This window comes from Gossypium hirsutum, chromosome D11 (assembly GCF_007990345.1).
Source record: "Gossypium hirsutum isolate 1008001.06 chromosome D11, Gossypium_hirsutum_v2.1, whole genome shotgun sequence".
Lineage (NCBI taxonomy): Eukaryota > Viridiplantae > Streptophyta > Magnoliopsida > Malvales > Malvaceae > Gossypium > Gossypium hirsutum.
Window position 1 is genome coordinate 64985289 of NC_053447.1, and position 21708 is coordinate 65006996.

Sequence of the window (21708 nt, forward strand, 5' to 3'; positions counted from 1 at the left end):
CACTCCCACGAATTCTTGTGATTTTTCCAATCCACACCACTGCTGCTATCAGCTTCTGTTTTCAAAGTGAACCTTACCTAATTTGGGGTTTCATGGACCAACTAGGGCCCTGTCAAACATAAGCCCACATATGATCATACTTAGCCATTCTAGTGGCTGATCATTTGCTCAACACTTCCATTCCAACATAGTTACATCATGAAACCATCTATACATTCATAAATACGAATGGTCTAATGCCATACTCCACTTCTACAAGCCATTTTCGCATGGCTGTACACTTATACATTTCATAAAGTACTCGAAAGACAACAATGGGTAGTCCTATACATGCCATAACAAAATTCAACCAAAATAGTACCCAAAAGAGCCTTTGATAGTGTGGGCGACTTCGACTTCAAGATCCCGAGTCCGATAGCTGGAGAACCAAAAATCTATAAAACAGAGGAGCAATGTAACGAGTAAGCAATTTATGCTTAGTAAGTTTGAGCAAGGAATTCCAGCATAAACAAAGAATATCACACATTTAGCTAAACGGAATATTTCATAATACGCAATTTATCGATATTAAACTTGCTTCACAACATTAACAACCCTTATGCACATACACAATAGACTAACTTAGCCGAAGGCCGATAGCTCGTTTATCAACTGAGCGAACATTTATTTGTAAGGGCTCGATTTAATTCAACACATACGTAACATATCCCCATATTGGGATGTTTTTCGAGTATTCGCTGGAATTTTACAGCAAGCTCATTCGTTACCAATTCACGTACCTTCGGGATTTAACCGGATATAGCTCCTCGTTCAAATGCCTTCGGGACATAGCCCGGTTTTAGTAACTCACACCATGCCTTCGGGACGTAACCCGGATTTAACAACTCGCACGAATGCCTTCGGGACTTAACCCGGCTTTAATAACTTGCACGAATGCCTTCGGGACTTAACCCGGATTTAGTATCTCGCACAAAGGCCTTCGGATCTTAGTCCGGATATATTCGCTTAGCACAAAGCCTTCGGGACTTAGCCCGGACAGCATTCAATTAATCATGCACATCTAACAATAATTCATGGTACATTCATATTTCATTTTCGTTTACGAAACTCAAACACAAGGCACATATTGTCCTTGCACATTCGGCTCAATAGCCACACATAGAGCATGATTTAATCACATCGAAATTTAAGCTCTCTTACTCAAGAACTTACCTCGGGTGTTGTCGAACGATTCCGCTAGCTATTCAACCACTTTTTCCTTCCCTTTATCGGTTTTATTTCCCCTTTGCTCTTGAGCTTAATCAAACAAATAAATTGATTTCATCATTTAGGCATCAAAAGATGAACACAAGGCACTTAGCCCATATTTATACATTAGACATTAAAGTCTCATACATGCAAAAATCATGCATCAACACAACATATTAGCTAATTTCTTTGCCCTTGGCCGAATATGCATGTCCATTTTTGGGGTCGATTTCAACACTTAATACACACATATACACACTAGTAAAGCATCCTCCCCCTTTTCATCAATTTAACACATGCATTGCTCATTAACATGCAAAGTCACATTCGGCCTTAGCACACATCTTGCTAGCCGATTCTTCTCCATTTAGCAACCAATGCACATATGTGCTCACACAAAAAAAATGCTAAAAAGGAGGTTCAAGAATCCTCAAGCCATCATCACATGCATCATTAACAAGCTTCATATTTTGCATGCAATGGCATTAACACAACCTCCACCTAGGCCGAATCTTAACTCATCCTCATGCCTCATCACCACAACATCAAGCATCAACCAAGAATGATTCATCCATGGTCAAGTGCCATTTCCATCACATAGCAAGATTTAGACCATGGGTTAGGTAGAACTCAAGCTAACAACTAAAACATGCATGCTTCTCATGGAACATCATCAAACATACCTTAGCCTAGCTACATGCATGGCCGAATCTCTTCACCTTTCTTCTTTTTTCCTCCTTAAAATTTTTGGCCAAGGATGAACCAAAGGATGAGAAAATTTTTCTTTGTTTTTCTTTCTAGTTTTTGGCAAGCATGAAGATGAGAAAAGGATGAACAAAATCCCCCCCCCTTTCTCTTCTTTAGCTCACGGCAATGGGGGGACAAACACTACACACACATTTTTTTTTTCTTTTGTTTTCCATTTCTTTATTACCCATACTCCTTATTTTATTCTTCCACTAACAAAACATGTTTCATGACATGTTTTACCCATCCTTCCTTGTCATGGCCGGCCACTACTCATTAGGGGGGAAATTTGACATGCAAGTCCCCCCTTTGTCCACATGCACTAATAGGTCCTCACACATTGACCTATCACATTTTTGAATTTTCTCACATAAGTCCTATTGACTAAATTCACATGCAATCAACCAAATTGAAGCTTGAAATTTTCACACATTCATAATTACATATTCTACACAATAAGTATCACATTCAAACATTTCGGTGACTCGGTTTAGCGGTCCCGAAACCACTTACCGACTAGGGTCAACTTTGGGCTGTCACATGTATGTATCTAGCAAAATAGATAAACCATAAGCAATACTAGTCTTAATTAAATTTATAATGTTATTGTTGAAAGTTGGCAACAGTGCAGCAACAAGTAAATATCCAATGTGTAATTTGGTTGTTAAAACTTTTTGTAACATGTGACTTATGTTTAGTTTGATTGTAATTTTTGTTTTGCTAGGGTTAGTCATGTACTTAGTTGATTTAGTAGCCTCTTAGGTTATCATTAAATTGATTTTACACCTTGGATACTAGCACAAGCAATGTTTTGTTCTCTTCCAATGTAATGAAGCTACTTATGTATATTGTAATGTTGCTTATTGTAGTAATGACAAGTTTTTCAACTTTTCCTCTCAATATATTTGTTTTGCTTTTCGTCTTTCAAACACAAACTTTTATTGTTTTTTATCTTTGGATGCTGATATAACTCAACAACTGGTATTAAGAGCCTGTTATTTTTTAGGGCCTTTTGTTGTGTGTTGTTAATTTGAGTGTTCTGTGCTTGAAAGAAAAGAAACAGAAGCTGTTTTGTTGGTTTTTTGGTTACTGCGAAAGAATGAGTTTCTTACCACCACCACCACCACCTGTTTTTGTTAGTGAAAACTACAATATTTGGGTTATATGCAGACTCATGATTTGTGGAGTGTTCAAAATGACACAGAGCCACCACATTTGAGAGCTAATCCTACTATAGCTCAAATTAGGCAGCACAATGAGGATTGTGCCAAAAAGTATTGTTGGAACATTTTCAAATATTTATAGTATCCCAATAACTATAAATAAATGGGTGTAATTAATCAAAAGATAAAACTTTTGGTCATTGGTCAAAAGTTATATCATTTGATTTAAAAAAAAAGAATTATAATTATTCAAAAAAAATATTATTTGAATAGTTACAAATTAAATGAATAATTATTATTATATATTTATTCATAAAGACACCTATTGAAAGATGTCTCTATGAAGAGACAAGAAAATTCCTATAAATAGGAATGGGTTTTTCATTTGGAAATATATCAACAAATTCTAATATTATTTCTTCTCTTCCTTCATTTTCTAATACTATTAGATTATTCTATAAAGTATTACTGCAGAAATCCTTTGTAGAAATTGATTTTTTGTTATACATTACTCAGTGCATAGTGGACTATTCTCGTCAGTGCAAAACACAAATAGTCATTGGCTTCATTGTATCCTCGAGGTTAATTTGCTTGGAACTCGTTTGCACACTGAAGATAAGTGGGGGCGAATATAACCTTAAAGATAGTGGCTTGATACACGCCTTGGAGCCTTGTCCTATTTCTTCTTTTCTTTTCAAGTTCTGATCGTGTGTTCGAGATTTTCCTTACCGGAGGTCTGTACTAACAATTTTAAGGTTATATTTCATGATGACTACCACAACACATGAAAGTGGAACACTAAGGGAGTTGGCTTCCAACTTTGTTAAACTTGATCGTTTTGATGGTGGCAATTTTCGACGATGGCAGAAAAAGATGCACTTTTTATTATCAACTTTGAAGATTGCTTATGTTTTGGATACTCCAAGACCTGAAGAGAATGAAAACGAATCTGTTGCTGCAACCTAAGAAAGACAAAAATGGGACAATGCTGATTACATGTGCATGGGCCACATATTGAATGGTTTATCTGATGGGTTGTTCGACACCTACCAAAACGAGGTCACTGCTAAAGAATTATGGGACAAATTGGAGGCAAGATACATTACCGAAGATGTTACAAGTAAGAAATTTCTTGTCAGTCGTTTCAATAATTATCAAATGATTGATGGTCGTTCTGTTATGGAACAATTTCGTGATATTGAAAAGATGTTGAATCAATTTAAGCAATATGATATGAAAATGGATGAAATGATTGTGGTATCTTCCATAATAGACAAACTTCCTCCATCTTGGAAAGACTTTAAAAGAAGTCTAAAACATAAGAAAGAGGAAATATCTCTTGAGGCTTTGGCAAATCATCTTCGTATTGAAGAAGAGTATCGAAAACAAGATCAGAACCTAAATTCTGAAAATGCCAAAGTACATGTTACGGAGGAAGTACAAACTACTAAACCATTCAAGAGAAAGTTCAATCAGACTGATAGAGCACCTAAGTTCAAAAAGAAACAAAAGGGCTCATGCTATCATTGTGGAAAGCTGGGACATTTCAAGAATGAATGTCGATTTTTAAAGAAGAAATCATCTTCTAAGGCTGATAATAACAAAAAGTTCGTTGCAATGATATCTGAAATTAATATGGCACAAGATGATAATACATGGTGGATTGATACCGGAGCAACCAAACATGTGCGCAAAGACAAAAGCATGTTCACAAAGTTCACACAATGTGAAAATGACAATGTCTTGTACATGGGAAATTCTTCCACTGCAGCAATTAAAGGCAAAGGGTCTGTTGAACTACAATTCACTTCTGGAAAGGTTTTAACCTTAAATGATGTATATTATGTACCAGAAGTTAGGAAAAATTTAGTGTCTAGAAGTCTGTTGAATAAGTTTGGTTTCAAACTTATTTTTGAGGGAGATAAGTTTATTTTGTCTAAGGGAGGAATTTTTGTGGTAAAAGGGTATATGTATGAAAGCATGTTCAAACTTAATATTATTAATAAGAATAAAAATACTATTTCTGCTTATATGGTTGAATCTTTTTGTTTGTGGCATTATAGATTAGGTCATTTGAATTATAGAAAATTGAATGACATGTATAAATTAGATCTAATTCCTGTTTTTAATAATAATATTGAAAAATGCAATACATGTATGTTGACTAAAATTACAAGAAACCCTTTCCTTAAGGTTAAAAGGAAAACAAAATTGATTGATTTGATACATAGTGATTTATGTGACATGCATAATACTCCTACATTAGGTGGAAAAATATTTTGTTACTTTTATTGATGATTATTCTAGATATTGTTATGTATATTTATTGTATTCAAAAGATAAAGCGCTTGATAAATTTAAAGTTTATAAATATGAAGTTGAACTTCAGTGTGAATCATTTATCAAGTGCTTAAGATCAGATAGAGGTGGAGAATACTATAATCCAAGTTATTTTGAACTCACTGGAATTGTCCATCAAGTTTCAGCCCCTTATACACCACAACAAAATGGTGTAGCTGAAAGAAAAAATAGAGTCTTAACTGAAATGGTAAATTCAATGTTATCATATTCAGGTCTTGGACAAGGTTTTTGGGGAGAAGCTGTTCTAACAGCTTTTCATATATTGAATAGAGTTCCTAATAAGGAAACTAAAATAACTCCCTATGAACAATGGAAGAAAAGGAAACCAAACCTTAATTATTTGAAGGTTTGGGGTTGTAGAGCTATTGTAAAAGTTCCAACACCTAAACGTAAAAAGTTAGGTGAAAGAGGAATTGAATGCATATTTATAGGTTATGCACATAATAGCAAGGCATATAGGTTCATGGTAATTGAACCAAATGATTCAATTTTAATTAATACTATTATTGAATCAAGAGATGCTATTTTTGATGAAAATAGATTTAATTCTATATCAAGACAATTACAACCACAACAATTGATTCATTCTTCAAATGAGAATGAGATTCCATTGAAACACATTGATAATAATGATGAATCTTGTCAAGAATTAAGAAGAAGTAAGAAAATTAAAAAGGTCAAAGATTTTGGACCAGATTTTATTATGTTTCTTGTAGAAGGAAAAGGTGAAAGTATATGCAATAAGGTACCTTATTGTTATAATACTGAATCTGATCTTATTACATTTGAAGAAGCAGTGAAATCTCAAGACTCTGCTTTTTGGAAAGAAGTAATAAATGATAAGATGGATTCAATAATGGGAAATCAAACTTGGATCTTAGTTGATCTTCCACCAGGTTCCAAACCAATAGGTTGTAAATGGATCTTCAAAAAGAAAATGAAGGTCGATGGAACCATTGATAAATTTAAAGCAAGGTTGGTAGCAAAAGGTTTTACACAGAGACAAGGTATTGATTACTTTGATACCTATGCTCCAGTAGCAAGAATTGCTACAATTAGACTTTTAATATCACTTACCTCTATATATAATTTGGTTGTTCACCAAATGGATGTTAAAACTGCATTTTTAAATGGTGAATTGGAAGAGGAAGTGTACATGGAGCAACCGGAAGGATTTGTTGTTCCAGGACAAGAGCATAAGGTATGTAAGCTTGTTAAATCTTTATATGGGCTTAAACAAGCACCAAAACAATGACACCAAAAGTTTGACAAGGTTGTTTTAGCTAATGGCTATAAAATAAATGAATCCGATAAGTGCATATATAGCAAATTTGAAAATGGAAAAGGTGTCATAATTTGCTTATATGTAGATGACATGCTCATTTTTGGCACGGATTTGGAACAAATAGAAAACACAAAGAAATTCTTGTCAAACAACTTTGCTATGAAGGATATGGGTGTAGCAGATGTTATTCTTGGGATTAAAATAACCCGAGATGAAAGCACTATAGCTTTATCACAATCACATTACACTAAAAATGTGCTTAAAAAGTTTGATCTTTTCAATTGTATACCAGTATCTACACCCATGGATCCTCAATTAAAATTAGTATCTAATGCTGGTAGGAAAATTGATCAATTGAAATATGCAAGTCTAATTGGTTGTCTTATGTACATAATGACTTGTACAAGACCAGATATTGCATATGCTGTTGGAAAATTGAGTAGGTACACAAGTAATCCAAGTAGTTTACATTGGCAAGCTTTGAATAGAGTACTTAGGTACTTAAAGAAAACTATTAACTATGGATTGTGTTATAATGGATATCCTCCAGTTTTAGAAGGGTATTCGGATGCTAGTTGGATTACAAGTTTGGAAGATCATGCATCTACTAGTGGGTGGATCTTCATTCTTGGTGGAGGAGTCATTTCTTGGGGTTCCAAGAAACAAACATGTATTACTGATTCCACCATGGCAACAGAATTTATTGCATTAGCCGCTGCATCTAAAGAAGCAGAATGGTTAAGAAATTTTCTTTATGATGTACCTTTATGGCCTAAGCCAATTTCACCTATTTCTATCCGTTGTGATAGTGAGGCTACTCTAGCAAAGACATATAGCCAAGTATATAATGGAAAGTCTAGACACATTGGATTAAGACATAGTTATGTCCGACAATTAATCTCTGATGGAGTGATCACTATTAATTATGTGAGGTCAAGTGAAAATTTGGCAGATCCTTTGGCAAAAAGTCTTGCTAGAGATGCAGTAAAAAAGACCTCAAAAGGGATGGGACTCAAGCCTATTAATTAGAGTCACCCATGATGGAAACTCGACTCAACGCTTGGTATAACGTCAAGTCTTGAGTTCAATGAGACAAAGTACATCATTAGTATGTGACTGTTAGCACTATAACTAATCCATCCTAAAATTAAAGTGCTGGGTACCCGTAATGATAAAGGAAGGATGAGTAATGTACTCTTAATAGACCCATAACATAAATATGTTAGAGTGTTATAATTACGGGAACACTTTTGATGGGATCTACCTATGTGAGTGGAAGTGTGGCCGCTTCTAGGAGCTCAAGGGCTTGGCTCTGACAGCACTCATGAAAAGAGGACATAGACACATGGCCATAATAGTGTCCCTAGATACTATGCATTGACTGATGTTGAAATCATTGTGTGAGATGTGTTCAGTTTATCAAATGGAATAGTTGGTTCAAAGCTTAGTCTACCATGCAATTTCGATTAACTTTAACATGTTTTCACTAAGTGAAGGTTCAATCGTAAGACACCTTTATTTATGCAAATTGATTTCCAAGAATATCAAAATCTAAATATTTTGAAAATGGGGGGAGATTGTTGGAACATTTTCAAATATTTATAGTATCCCAATAACTATAAATGAATGGGTGTAATTAATCAAAAGATAAAACTTTTGGTCATTGGTCAAAAGTTATATCATTTGATTTTAAAAAAAAAGAATTATAATTATTCAAAAAAATATTATTTGAATAGTTACAAATTAAATGAATAATTATTATTATATATTTATTCATAAAGACACCTATTGAAAGATGTCTCTATGAAGAGACAAGAAAATTCCTATAAATAGGAATGGGTTTTTCATTTGGAAATATATCAACAAATTCTAATATTATTTCTTCTCTTCCTTCATTTTCTAATATTATTAGATTATTCTATAAAGTATTACTGCAGAAATCCTTTGTAGAAATTGAGTTTTTGTTATACATTACTCAGTGCATAGTGGACTATTCTCGTCAGTGCAAAACACAAATAGTCATTGGCTTCATTGTATCCTCGAGGTTAATTTGCTTGGAACTCGTTTGCACACTGAAGATAAGTGGGGGCGAATATAACCTTAAAGATAGTGGCTTGATACACGCCTTGGAGCCTTGTCCTATTTCTTCTTTTCTTTTCAAGTTCTGATCGTGTGTTCGAGATTTTCCTTACCGGAGGTCTGTACTAACAATTTTAAGGCTATGTCAGGCCTTCAAAATAGAGTTTCAGATGTAATTTTCACAAGGATAATGGCTTGTGACTCTCCAAAGTAGGCTTGGGACAGACTCAAGGAAGAGTTTCAAGGGTCAGACAAAACCAAGCAGTTGATCAACTTAAAGAGGGACTTCGAGAATTTGAAGATGAAGGAGTCTTAATCCTTTAAGCAGTATTCTGACAGGATTATAACTACAGTTAACAATATTAGGCTTCTCGGGGATGATCTCAATAAGAGGACCAACATTCCGGTAACGTCCCCTTCATCGGAGCCCAAACCCGATCCCTCAAGATATGTATATGGCAAAAGAAAAAAAGAAACTAGAATGGTTGTTGTTGTTTTTTTTTAACCTTTTTTTTTAAGAACAAAATATGAAAAGCCTCCTTTTTTTTTCTTTTATTTCATTTCATCTATATATATTGTTTTTTAATCTTGTTTTTTTTTATTATAAAAAATGATAATAATAATATTTAATAATAATAGTAGCAGTGATGATAATAATAATTTGGGCCCTTGACAGGCCCAAAAAGAAAAGAAGAAAAAAAGAAAAATAAAGGTTTCAAATTGACTAAAATCGGGTGGACATGATTCAAGAGAAAACAAAAATTTAAATGAGCCTCCAATTGGACTCAGACAAAAAGGGTGTCTACATAATTAAATGGTAGTTTAGGTATAAACTTGGAAAAAAGGGTGTAATTTAGGTAATAATTTGTGGATTAAACTAAAAAGAAAAAGAGTTAAAAAGGATTTGATAGCAATGTTATCAGTTTAGTAAAAGAGGAGTAACTATCACTTGTAATAAAAGTAATTTAACTATACTCAACCAAAGAGAAGCAAATAGGGTGAAATGTTGATGGGAAAAATCAGTTATTATCTTGAAATTTCACATCTGTTAAAGCAACATTCAGGATTTGGAGAAAGAAAGGCTCAATTCCTTATAGTTAGCCAACTGAAATATATGACCGTTTCTCCATAAAGAAGAAAAACCATAAAGCAAAGATACTTCCCTAGACCGATTTCTTCCTTCCATTATATGTATGCATGCAGCAAAATAGATAAACCACAAGCAATATTTGTATTAATTAACATTAACACACACAAAAAAAATAAAACTACATAATTTCGCAGCCTGCTGGATCTAACTGGCTTGCACTCCAATGCGTAGCGATAGCGGAACTTCAGCCAACAGCTGGCCTCCACTCCAAATTGTAGCGATTGCAGAACTTGAGCAAAGGTTGAACAACATTCTTAACATTGAGAATAGGGTGCTCCCACTCCACTGATTCCCACCAATCTGTTGTCCGCACGCGGATTTCCTGGAGAGTATTAGAAGGAGATAGTTTTCCCTCATCATCAACCTCAAGCTGTGGAAGATAGAGAGGAATCCGCTTTACCTTGGGACAATTACTTATTTCGATGACTTGGAGAGAATTGCAAGCCATCACTGCATTTTCACTACAAATGCCCTTCAATTTTGGTAGATTGGACAAAATTAAAGTCGTCAGTCTGGGAAAATTGTACTTGATGGAATCATTATTTGTACCCATTCCTTCTCCTTCGGGTTCTGTTATTATTTCTTCCAACTGCAAACAATAGTTAACCTCGATCTTTTCCAGGTTGTGTAGAGCCCAATCAGCTTCAAACAATTTTTTTATTTTATGAGAACTACATAGAGTAATCTCTTTGAGGGAGGAAAATGTGCTTAATGATGATTCTCCAACTCCAACTAGGACTATCAAATCTGGTAAATTTCGCAGTGTAAGAGACTCAAGTTTTTTAAGCTGATCACACTTGGATGAAAATATGGACTCCAAATCAAAACAATCCTCCACTGTACATCCCTTCAAATGAATTGCATCCCTCAATGTAATATCATTTAAACTCCTTGCACCATAGCAATGCTTCAGATGTAATTGTTGAATATCATAGGGAAGTATGACTGCATCTCCAATAATAATTTCAATCCTCTCAAATAGAACCAGTTTACTAGAAGCCGAAGGAATATCTTTACTTCGGTACAGGGGACACACCAAGATAGAGTATTTATGAAGCCTTTTTCTCTGGCCCACATACATGTTCCAGTCACCCATGTTACAGAACCAGACTTCAAAAACTTCTAACTTGTTAAATTCCCTCATTTGTTCTGGATTTCTTAATATTGGATGCATTGCCAAAAGATCAAGATATCTAAGATTTACCAACATTTCCAAACCTTGAGGGATTTCCTTGATTCCACTTCCTCGAAGGCGCAATTTCTTTAAAGCTTGAAGCTTCAATACAGAAGGCAAACTCTCTAAATAGTAACAGCCAATAAGAAACAATACCGTGAGTTTCTCCAAAGCAGAAATAGAGCTAGGCAAACTCTCAAAAGGATTATGAGAAAGATCAAGAATCTTAAGGTTAGGAAAGTGCTCAAAGAAAGACTCTGGAATTTCTCTCAAATAATTACGTGAGAGCAACAATGTTGTGAGTTTTGGGAATTTTGGACACTTCATATGTTGAGGAATTGCTGAGATGGAATTGTACATCAAAGAAACCTTCTCCAAATCTTCACCCCATTCTTCCTCATTTGGTAGCTCTTTCAACTGCTTACCCGCCTTTACCATAAATCTTTTTCTTTTGATATGCAACGCCATATCTCTGAAAACATCATGCATCTTTACATATGCACTATTCTCAACCCTTTCAAGCAAACTGTTTTGTTCAAACTTCTCTAAAATGGAGTGACCGTTATCTTCCATTGCTTCTCGACTTCCCATTTCGTCTAGAAGTCCTTCTTCCATCCAATATTGGATTATCTCTTCTTTTTCGATTTGATGATCCTCAGGATATAATGCACAATAAGAGAAGCAATCTTGGTCTCCTGTGTTTAGACGATCATAGCTGAATTTTAAGGAGCCAAACACCTTGTCTTCCATATCCCGAATGTTTCTAACGTAACCTCTCAATTCATTTACAGCATTTTTCCACACACGAGGATTGGATATGCCCTTCATACAAGCAGCTAGTGTGACAAGTGCAAGAGGAAGTCCGTCACATTCCCCCACAACAAGTCTCATAGATGATTTTAAAGTTGGATTTTCCGATATGTCTTGTCCAACTTTGCTCAAGAATAAGTCTATCGCCTCATGCATAGAAAGACAAGTCACTTGAACTTTCGTACATCCCATTGACCGAATAACCTCTTCTGAACGTGTTGTCAACACTACTTTGCATCCATTGTCTTTTGTTGGCTCAACGATTCCAATGTCCTCAAGAGGAAAACTGCTCCACACATCATCCAGTATCAGCGCATATCTCCCTTGTTTCCTTAACATTTCCCTTTAACATTTTTGATAATTTTCCTGCCCTGACAATTGTGTTCTCGTGATCCGGTAATTCCTTTTGTAGTTGGCTTACAATGTCCATCTGTATGCTTCTAATGTCGATGTTCCGGGATACTGTTATCCATACCAATTTTTTAAACTTAGCTTCTGGGATTAACCTATTGTACACGTCCTTCATTATGGTCGTTTTGCCTATCCCTCCCATCCCGCATACTCCGATCATTCCAACATCATCTCCCATCAGATACCCATATATTTCATCTCTAACACTGACCTGATGACCTACTAAATTCTGTGTAGGTAGTTTAACCGCTACAATAGAATGATCATTAACAACCAATCTACCAGAGAAATGGCCTTCAGCATGTACTTCTTTCAATGCTTGAGTCGTTTCATCAACAAGCTTTCCCAAGGAAGAACGAAAGAGACATTTACCTTTACTGACTTTGACTTCAACATGCTGGGCATGAGCAAGCTTTTCCTCTACCTTCTTGAGCCATCTTTCAACTTCTTGCTTTGGCATTTTCCCATAGCCACATTCGTCGTCCAATTGCCGTTGAATATCTTCATTCTTGGCAAGCAAATCATCTTGTGCTTGCTTGAAATCAGCAACGTATTTAGTGAATTTCCTTTGATATTTTAGATATTTTCTAGCTGGACGGCCAATGAACTTAATAACCTCAAGGATTTGCCCCACGAGTTCAGCCATTAAAAAGCTCTTCTTTCCCTGATTAAATTCAAGAATCAGAAAATCAAACTACAATTATAATGATTCAAATACAGCTAGTCGAACTATTTTAAGTGGCTGAATCCTTTCTTCAGAACTTGTAAATCCTCCAAATAAATTCACAAAAAAGGACAAGACACACCACAAATCTGGTCGCTGACACTAGATCTAAGTCATCAGCTGCTAAATCTTTCTTTACACACAGAATAGTGCAGCACTTACTGACATATATATAAGATCCACATAAAATGACGAAATTAAATAATATGATATAGACATATAGCATACTTAAGATCAAATAAGATTTGGGTGCATATATGTATGTCAATATAACTTGTTTTTCACATTTTGTTGTGAGTTTAGATGTAAGAGAAGAACATAGCTAGCACAAGTAGTAGAGTATAAGATGTATGCTGTAGCGGCAGTCTCTTGAAGCTTACCTGAATCTGGCGGCTTGGATTAAAGCTGTAAATGCTAATGCTTAGCTCTGTCAGCCACTTCAACAGATCCAATTGAAACCTTTTTGCTTAACAATATGCAGTACTGTTCTTCGTCAACCTTTTTCTTTTTTGAGACGATACTCAGCAGTCCAATAGTTGTAGAAGTGGTTTCTAAAATGCTTTTGTTTAAAGTTTTATTAAAGGTTAACACATGAATTGGTATTTAAATTATTTTTTTCATATTAATATTTAAATTTTTTTTGATTAAAAGTACTACTTAAATTATTTTTTTCTCAAATTACTACCTCTATTAGTAAAACTGTTAACTCTATTATTAAAAAATTCTTAATTCAGAAATTGAGACTTAAACTATTTTTGTACTGAAGCATTTTCTATTATAAGTGATACTTAAACTATATTTTTTTCCAAATAGATATCACTATTAATTTAATCGCTAATTAAGTTGTTAAGTTTATTTAAAAAATAAATAGTCAATTAAAAATATCCATGTAAAAAAATCTTATTTTCTTTATATATATAATGATTAGAAAAAAATATAAAAATTAATAAAATAAAGAAACTCAATTCAATAAATTTTTAAATTTGGTTGAAATGTCCCCTTCGTATTTAAACTTTGAAAAGGTTATGGTGGTATGAATTATTGTATGATGAAGGGCCGTACATAAAATTAAACTGGTGTAGGGCAGATGGAACCCACCTCTCCTTTTATGGGGTTTATTTTTCTTATAGAATAAGGGAAAGGGAAAGAATTCATAAACATAAGGCTTGTATCCTGTACCTCTTCCGGTTGACGAGGGAACGATGGGTTTATTTAGTTTTTGGTTAAGTCTAAATGTTGGTAAAATATTTTTGTTTTAAACTTTTGAGTTAAGTGAGTATTAAAAAATTAAGTGTTAATTTAAGTTATGAAATTTATTTGATAAATTATTTAAAATTAAATAATTATTTGATGAATGATAATATAATTTAAAATGAAATAAAATAGAATAAACAATTAAGTTTATCGTAATAGGTTAGTATTACTTATTTTTTTATAAAAATATTGTAGATGAACGAATCGCCTAAAGCCGCACAAATCGTGAGACGAAATATTTAATCCCGTGACACTTTAATGTTATTTTATTAAATAAATTATTTTTTTAATTTATTAAGTTTCATCAAATTAAGTTATTAATTACTATATTTAATTAAAAAGTAATTTTTTTAATTAATAATAATTTAATTAATTACTTATTTAGCCTTAACTCATTTAGTGCGGTTACTATTACAACAATGATGTGTGAGTTTCAGCACATTTATTCATGTTTTTCCTCCTATTTAAGGGCTACAAAGAGAGAACCTTATTTTTCTTTTATAAATATCGCATTGGAAAAATTAACAAAATAATTTTAACGGTGTTAGCAATTCGACTTGAACTTTTTAAATTGAAAATGTAGAGAGACTAAATTCCTAAAAATAAAAGAGTAAATTTTAATATATATGATATATATAGAAGTTTAGAAATAAAGTTTTAAACAATTTTTACTTTTAAAAATAAAGTTTTAAATATTTTATTTATTTAATATTTTAATTTTAGAAATAAATTTATAAATATTTTTAGAAATAATGTATATAATACACTTTAATATTAGAACTTTTTTCTTCTAATTTTTTATTTTTAATAATTTTTAGAAATAAATTTTTAACTTATATGTCTAATGCTTTTTAATTTTAGAAATAAAAAATTAATAATTTATTTAGTATAAAATACATTTTAAAATAATGTAACAGTATAATTTTGACTAATGAAAAAATAAAAAAAATAATTCACTATTTTTTTTTGTAATATAGATAGTGTTGTAGGTAGAAGGGAAATACTTAAAAATTATTACATAAGTTAAATTACATAATATTTTTTAAAATTTGAAAAAAAAAATTTTGAAGGAAAAATTATTTGACTGTTATTAAATTTATTTTTAAAAACCATATAATGTAATATAGTAAATAAGATATATGAACTTACGTTTTAAATATAGAGAAAAGTAATTATTTAAGAACTATAATTATGAAATAAATATTAATATAAATAATTTTTAATCATTATGATAAACGCTAAATTTAAATTTATTATTAAGATAAATATTATTTAAATATTAAGATAAGTATTATTTAACTTTATTAATTAAATATGACTTATTATGATATGTTTGAATTTTGAACTTTAAAGTTTAAACTATATTTTTAAGGATAAATAAAAATATATTATTTAAATTCAATTTCCTAAAATTTTATTTTGATTAAAACTCATTCAATGCCTGTTACACTTTGAAAGAGAGAAAGTTTCTTCTCTTCTATCGATTTCTGCTGCTGTCGTTATCATCGCTGTTTCTGCCACCGTCGTCGTCGCTGTGTGCAGATTGGTATCTGCCAAACTTTTTCTCTCTGTATTTGTTAGCTTGCTTGCTTTCAAACTACTAAATTCACAATTAAAAATTCACTGCCTGCTATTCTGCTTAAAAAAAAGACTTGACCAGTATTTTAATTAGTATTTGTTAGATTGATATTTAAAATTAGAATGCGGAACATTAATTATTAAACTCGATTCAGTTTTGGAAAATCAAATATATATATATCTTTCCATTCTTGCTTATGACCTGCCTTGGTTGAATAACACCCAGTTTTTATTATCACTACGAAGTTAAGGTCTTTGTTTCTTGACAGAAAACTTGAAGAATACCCAGAAAGAAAACATGACTATCGTCGATGGAGGAGAATCACCTTCAAGGCTTGAGGTTTGTGCCTTCTCTTGTCTTGTTCATTGGAATTATCAATAGAGGTTAGAGTTATTCTTTTAAAAATTTAAGGGTAAACTATACCCATGGTCACTTTTGTTTACCTTAGGTTACGTTTTAGTCACTTATGTTTGAAATGTTACGTTTTAGTCATTTACGTTATCATGTTGTAACATTTTAGTCACTGAGCCATTAATCGTCGTTAATGGTGTTATGGTAAGCTGACGTGGCACGTTAAATCATCATTTTAAACAAAATTTTAGGTTAAATTATACAATTGATCCCCATATTTTTTTCGTTTTAAGTAATTTAATTTTTTTCTTTTATGTTCTTTAAACTTTCCTCTTTTTTTCTGTTCTCTTTTGTTTCTCTCTCTGTTTTCATACCTTTCCCATTTCTTTTAACATATTAGGAAGTCGAATTGGCAATGAAAAAAGAAGTAGCAAGTCGACTGTCATCATTTGCCTATAACCAAAACCCATAAACCCATATCATGCTTCTTTTTTCACTATGAATTTGACTTCCTGGTATGTTAAAAGAAATAAAGAAGGTAGAAAAACAGAGGGAGAAGCAGAAGAGAATAGAAAAAAAAGAAAAAAAAAGAAAGAAAGTTAAAAGAACATAAAAGAATTAAATTGCTCAAAATAAAAAATTATGGGGACTAATTGTATAATTTAACCTAAAGTTTTTGTTTGAAATGATGATTTAACGTGCCACGTCAGCTTACCATTACACCATTAACGACAAACAACGGCTCAGTGACTAAAATGTTACAACATGATAACGTAAGTGACTAAAATGTAATATTTCAAACATAAGTGACTGAAATGTAACCTAAGGTAAACAAAAGTGACCATGGGTGTAGTTTACCCAAAATTTAATTACATGTATTTAATGTGAAAAAAAAAACAGGGGAAAATTAGTGCCATGATTGTTTGTTGGATTCTGGGATTTGGATCTCTTATCGCTTGGAATAGTATGCTCACAATTGGAGATTATTATTATAATCTGTTCCCTGTCAGTAAGCTCTTCTTACTTTGTGCTTAATGTTCATACTTAAATTCTATAGCAATTAATTTGCTCTTCACCAGAGTTAATTTAAATATTTTAAAATATAAAAGAATAATACATTTCAGCAGATTTAAACCCACACTATCTTGTACTGATAACAATATTAATACTAATTTGAACTAAGACTTAACCAATTAATTGAATTTTTTTTATATATACCAAATTTGGCTTTAGTGTGTGTTTTTATTGTTAAAGCTTAATTTCTAAATAATGATATTTATTATTCTTTTTTTTAAAAATAATATTATTTGCCTAAGTAAGCATATGAAAATTCAACTCTAACCTTTTTTTTTTATATATATTATTTACCCATGCAGTTTGACATTTTTTTATATATGTTTTTGTATGGTTATTATTTTAATGATTATGTTTTATTAATATAGATCTTGCATGTTTAATTTGATGTAAAATAAAATTTTCTAAAATTCCTACAAATTATTGACAAATAGACTTGGATTGGATCATGTCTCAGTCCAACTTTAATGTTTGAGTAAAAATATAGACCCGAAAAATAGATTTGAGCAAAAAAATAAGGCTCGTTTTTTAAATGGACCAAGCCTTAGATAATTTTTTTAGCTAGATCTCGGCCCGGCTTGACTCGAATTTACAAAAAAAATTTGTTGCTTTTTGCTATTGTTTTCACTGTTTTTGTTGTTTTGTCACTACTTTGGTGATGTTTTACTATTATATTGTTATTTTTTGGTTATTATATAACTCTTTATTGTTAAATTTAATACTATTTTAGAGGTATTTTCTTGTTAAGTTGCACATATTTTAGTATTATTTAAGTATAAAAAAATTGTACTTATTTTAGTGTTATTTAAGTATAAATAATTTTTTAAATTTATTTTCAATTTGTTAGAAAACATTTATTTTAATATTTTTAGTGTATTTGATGTGTTATATTTTTTAAATTTATTTTTATATAAAAAAATAATATGGGCGGATCGGGCTAGACTCAAGTTTTATCATTTTATCCAGGCAAGTTTTATCATTTTATTTACCGAAATGTTAGCTTAAAGGCTAGTTCAATCCCTTTACCTCTACCTATATTAGTTAATTGAAATCAGACCAGATCAATTGATTAGATCAAGAATTAACTGATATAGGTATAGATAAAGGGATTGAACTAGTCTTTAAGCTAACATTTCGGTACTAGTTAAAATTAAAAAATCAAGATGAATTTTATAAAAATTTTAATATTTAATTAATATTTAAGAATTTTTAATTTTTATTAAACTAGTTAACGAAAAATCAATGATTTATATGAAATTAGTAAAACATTGAAATAAACCAGTCTAATTCATATTTGTCTTTTTTATATTTTTTTTCGTTGCTCATCTTTTATTTACTTTCTTTATTTACTTTTTTCCGGAACACTTCCCTTAGTTTATATTTGTTTACTCATATTAATCATTTTAATTAACTTTATTATGTTGAAATTTATTTTATACTTTTGTGAATTTATATTGGTATAATAAATATTAGTTATAATTTTTAATGTTAATAGATTACAAATAACTTTAAAAATTAAAAATAAAATATTTAAAAAAAATTAAAAAATTTTAATATAATGACAATTTCATAACTATAGTTAATTTTACAATAGTGACATTTTAATTGTCACAAAGATACATTCATTATCATGTTAATTAGCTGCATATTCCAAGCATTAAATGCCATTGTTCTGTGAGTAGTTCAATACATATATTATCCAAATCCCATGAAATTGAGCATCTAATTTGATGATGTGTATGTTTGCATTTTAAGGACTACCATCCTTCAAGGGTGCTTACTCTGGTTTATCAACCCTTTGCCTTTGGAACAATGTCAATATTGGCATACAACGAATCAAAGATTAATACTAGACGGAGGAACATCTTTGGGTACTCACTTTTTGTTGCAAGTACTTTCATGCTCTTAGTGGTAAAGTTAAACTGCTCCTTTATTTTACACACTCCATCTACTTCATTCTCCAATTAACCTCTATTTTTCCCCCCATCATTTCTTTGATAGTTGGATTTAGCTACATCAGGGAGAGGAGGACTTGGATCTTTCATTGGTATATGTGCTATTGTTGCATTTTTTGGAGTTGCAGATGCTTGTGTTCAAGGTGGAATTGTTGGTGATTTGTCTTTCATGCTCCCTGACTTTATTCAGGTCGGTTTTCTTTAATACTTGATTAACAGTTGATTTAATGGTTAATTGTTGGCTTTATGATTCAGTCCTTCTTTGCTGGTTTGGCTGCATCTGGTGCCTTGACCTCTGCTTTAAGGCTTATCACAAAAGCAGCTTTTGAAATGTCTAACAATGGTCTTCGTAAAGGGGCAAGTATGTGCCTTTTCTTTGCTATTTGACAAGACCTTCCTTAATTTGGCTTACATCTATTAGTTCATTGAAACAAAAATTCTCTTCTTTTTGCAGTGTTGTTTCTTGCTATTTCTACATTATTTGAGTTCCTATGTGTCCTATTGTATACATATTTCTTCCCTAAATTGCCAATAGTGAAGTACTTCCGCTCTAAGGCAGCTTTAGAAGGATCAAAAACTGTTCAAGCTGATCTTGCGGCAGCTGGTATCCTAACAAAAGACGACCATGTAAATACTTTGACCTTTACCAAATATTTCTCAAAAGCTCTTTTAACCTTGCTTTAAGTTAATACAACTTTTCTTTTGGCATTTTCACAGCATGAACAGAATGAGAGGCTAAGCAACAAACAACTATTCATTCAGAACATAGATTACGCGCTTGACCTATTTCTAATATACGTCTTAACGCTGTCGATTTTCCCTGGATTCTTATACGAAAACACTGGTGAACATAAGTTGGGTACATGGTAAGTTTTCATTCATTCAGTGAAATGACATTTGAAGTTGCTTTACCTTTATACCTAAAGATCTACGTATCCACTTGAAGAATATGGTACGATTGATATGTTTCTAGGTATCCACTTGTGTTGATAGCATCTTACAATGTGTGGGATCTAATATCAAGATATCTTCCCCTTGTGAAATTCTTGAAGATAGAGTCAAGGAAAGGCCTTACGATTGCAATACTTTCTCGATTCTTACTGATCCCTGCTTTTTACTTCACTGCCAAGTATGGTGATCAAGGATGGATGATACTGCTCGTATCATTCCTGGGATTAACAAATGGTCACCTCACAGTCTGTGTAATGACTGCAGCACCTAAAGGTTACAAGGTTAGTGCTGGCATAGTCAGTTGCAATATGAAATTTATCTTAGTATTCTTTGTAATCTCTAATAAAAACTTCTTGTTTTCTTTTGACAGGGGCCTGAACAAAATGCCTTGGGTAATATACTAGTGCTATGTCTATTAATTGGGATATTTGCAGGGGTTTCTTTGGACTGGTTGTGGCTCATTGGTAAAAAGAATGCCTTCTAAACCATTCATCTTTGTTGAAGATTTGCTTCAACTACTATAACAAAATAATCTAGCAAATTTTAACAAGTTTTGATTTGTGGTTGATTTTTAGAGATATTTTAGAATCTTTTAGTAGCTGCTAAGGGACGGTGAAAATGATAATTCACCTATCCATTCAATGCTAGCTTTGTCTTTAGGGGATTTAAAAGCCATTATTAACCTTATTTATAAACAGCGTAATTAGCATGCATTAATAATCATTTTTCAATGTCATGTAATATAATCGAGTATTTTTTTTTCTTATGTTGGAAGTATAATCGAGAGTATTTGTAGCATATTGTCAAAGGGCATCTAATAAAAATAAGTTTACCTTATAAGCCCTCATCACCTCACAATTATATGAAATATATTGTCCCAGTTTTTTCTTTGACTCCCATAATATCATAATGTCACATTTTATGATTTTGACACAAATTGATAAAATTTTTATATTAGGAATCAAGTTATATTTTATTTATTCTACTCAAAAAAGAATAATGAATCCTTTTACGTTAGATCAAAAAGTAAATTAATTCTTTCTATTAAAAATTTTATTTACTTTTATTGTTAAAAATTGACCCGTGTATGTCAAAATAAGATACATGTGGCATGCCATGTATAATTGTCTGGTTATTTTGTTAGCCAAGTTAATTTTTAACAATAAAATTGGGTGAATTTTTTAACAAGAATGATCAATTTACTTTTTAATCTACTGTAAAAAAGTTAATTTACTTATTTTTAAGTAATACGGGTAAAATGTAATCTAACTCATAGAAAACTCTCATTGTTCTTTTATTGCAATAAGCATTAATTCTTGCACTTGAAACTCTTTCCAAAATAATCTTTTCAAATGAAAAAAAGTAAAAAAAAAATTTAAATTTCCAAATAGA

The 21708-nt window shown here is 31.8% G+C and overlaps 1 protein-coding gene and 1 pseudogene across 2 annotated transcripts; one reads left to right on the forward strand and one right to left on the reverse strand.

Moving 5' to 3' along the window:
- Nucleotides 1-9949: 9949 nt before the first annotated feature.
- On the reverse strand, nt 9950-13711 carry LOC121223435 (probable disease resistance protein At4g27220; annotated as a pseudogene).
- A 2116-nt stretch (nt 13712-15827) lies between these two features.
- Nucleotides 15828-21161, forward strand: LOC121223436 (equilibrative nucleotide transporter 3). 2 transcript variants are annotated; one of them, XM_041104866.1, is made up of 10 exons: nt 15828-15952; nt 16254-16324; nt 17237-17341; nt 19166-19321; nt 19412-19555; nt 19621-19726; nt 19820-19992; nt 20083-20231; nt 20339-20597; nt 20687-21161. In XM_041104866.1, the coding sequence occupies exons 2-10, from the start codon at nt 16283-16285 to the stop codon at nt 20798-20800; spliced, it is 1248 nt and encodes a 415-aa protein (XP_040960800.1). In that variant the 5' UTR covers nt 15828-15952; nt 16254-16282; the 3' UTR covers nt 20801-21161. The 2 variants fall into 2 exon arrangements, with proteins under 2 accessions (XP_040960800.1, XP_040960801.1); XM_041104867.1 differs by lacking the exon at nt 15828-15952 and having other exon boundaries at nt 16308-16324; nt 17237-17345.
- Nucleotides 21162-21708: the final 547 nt, after the last annotated feature.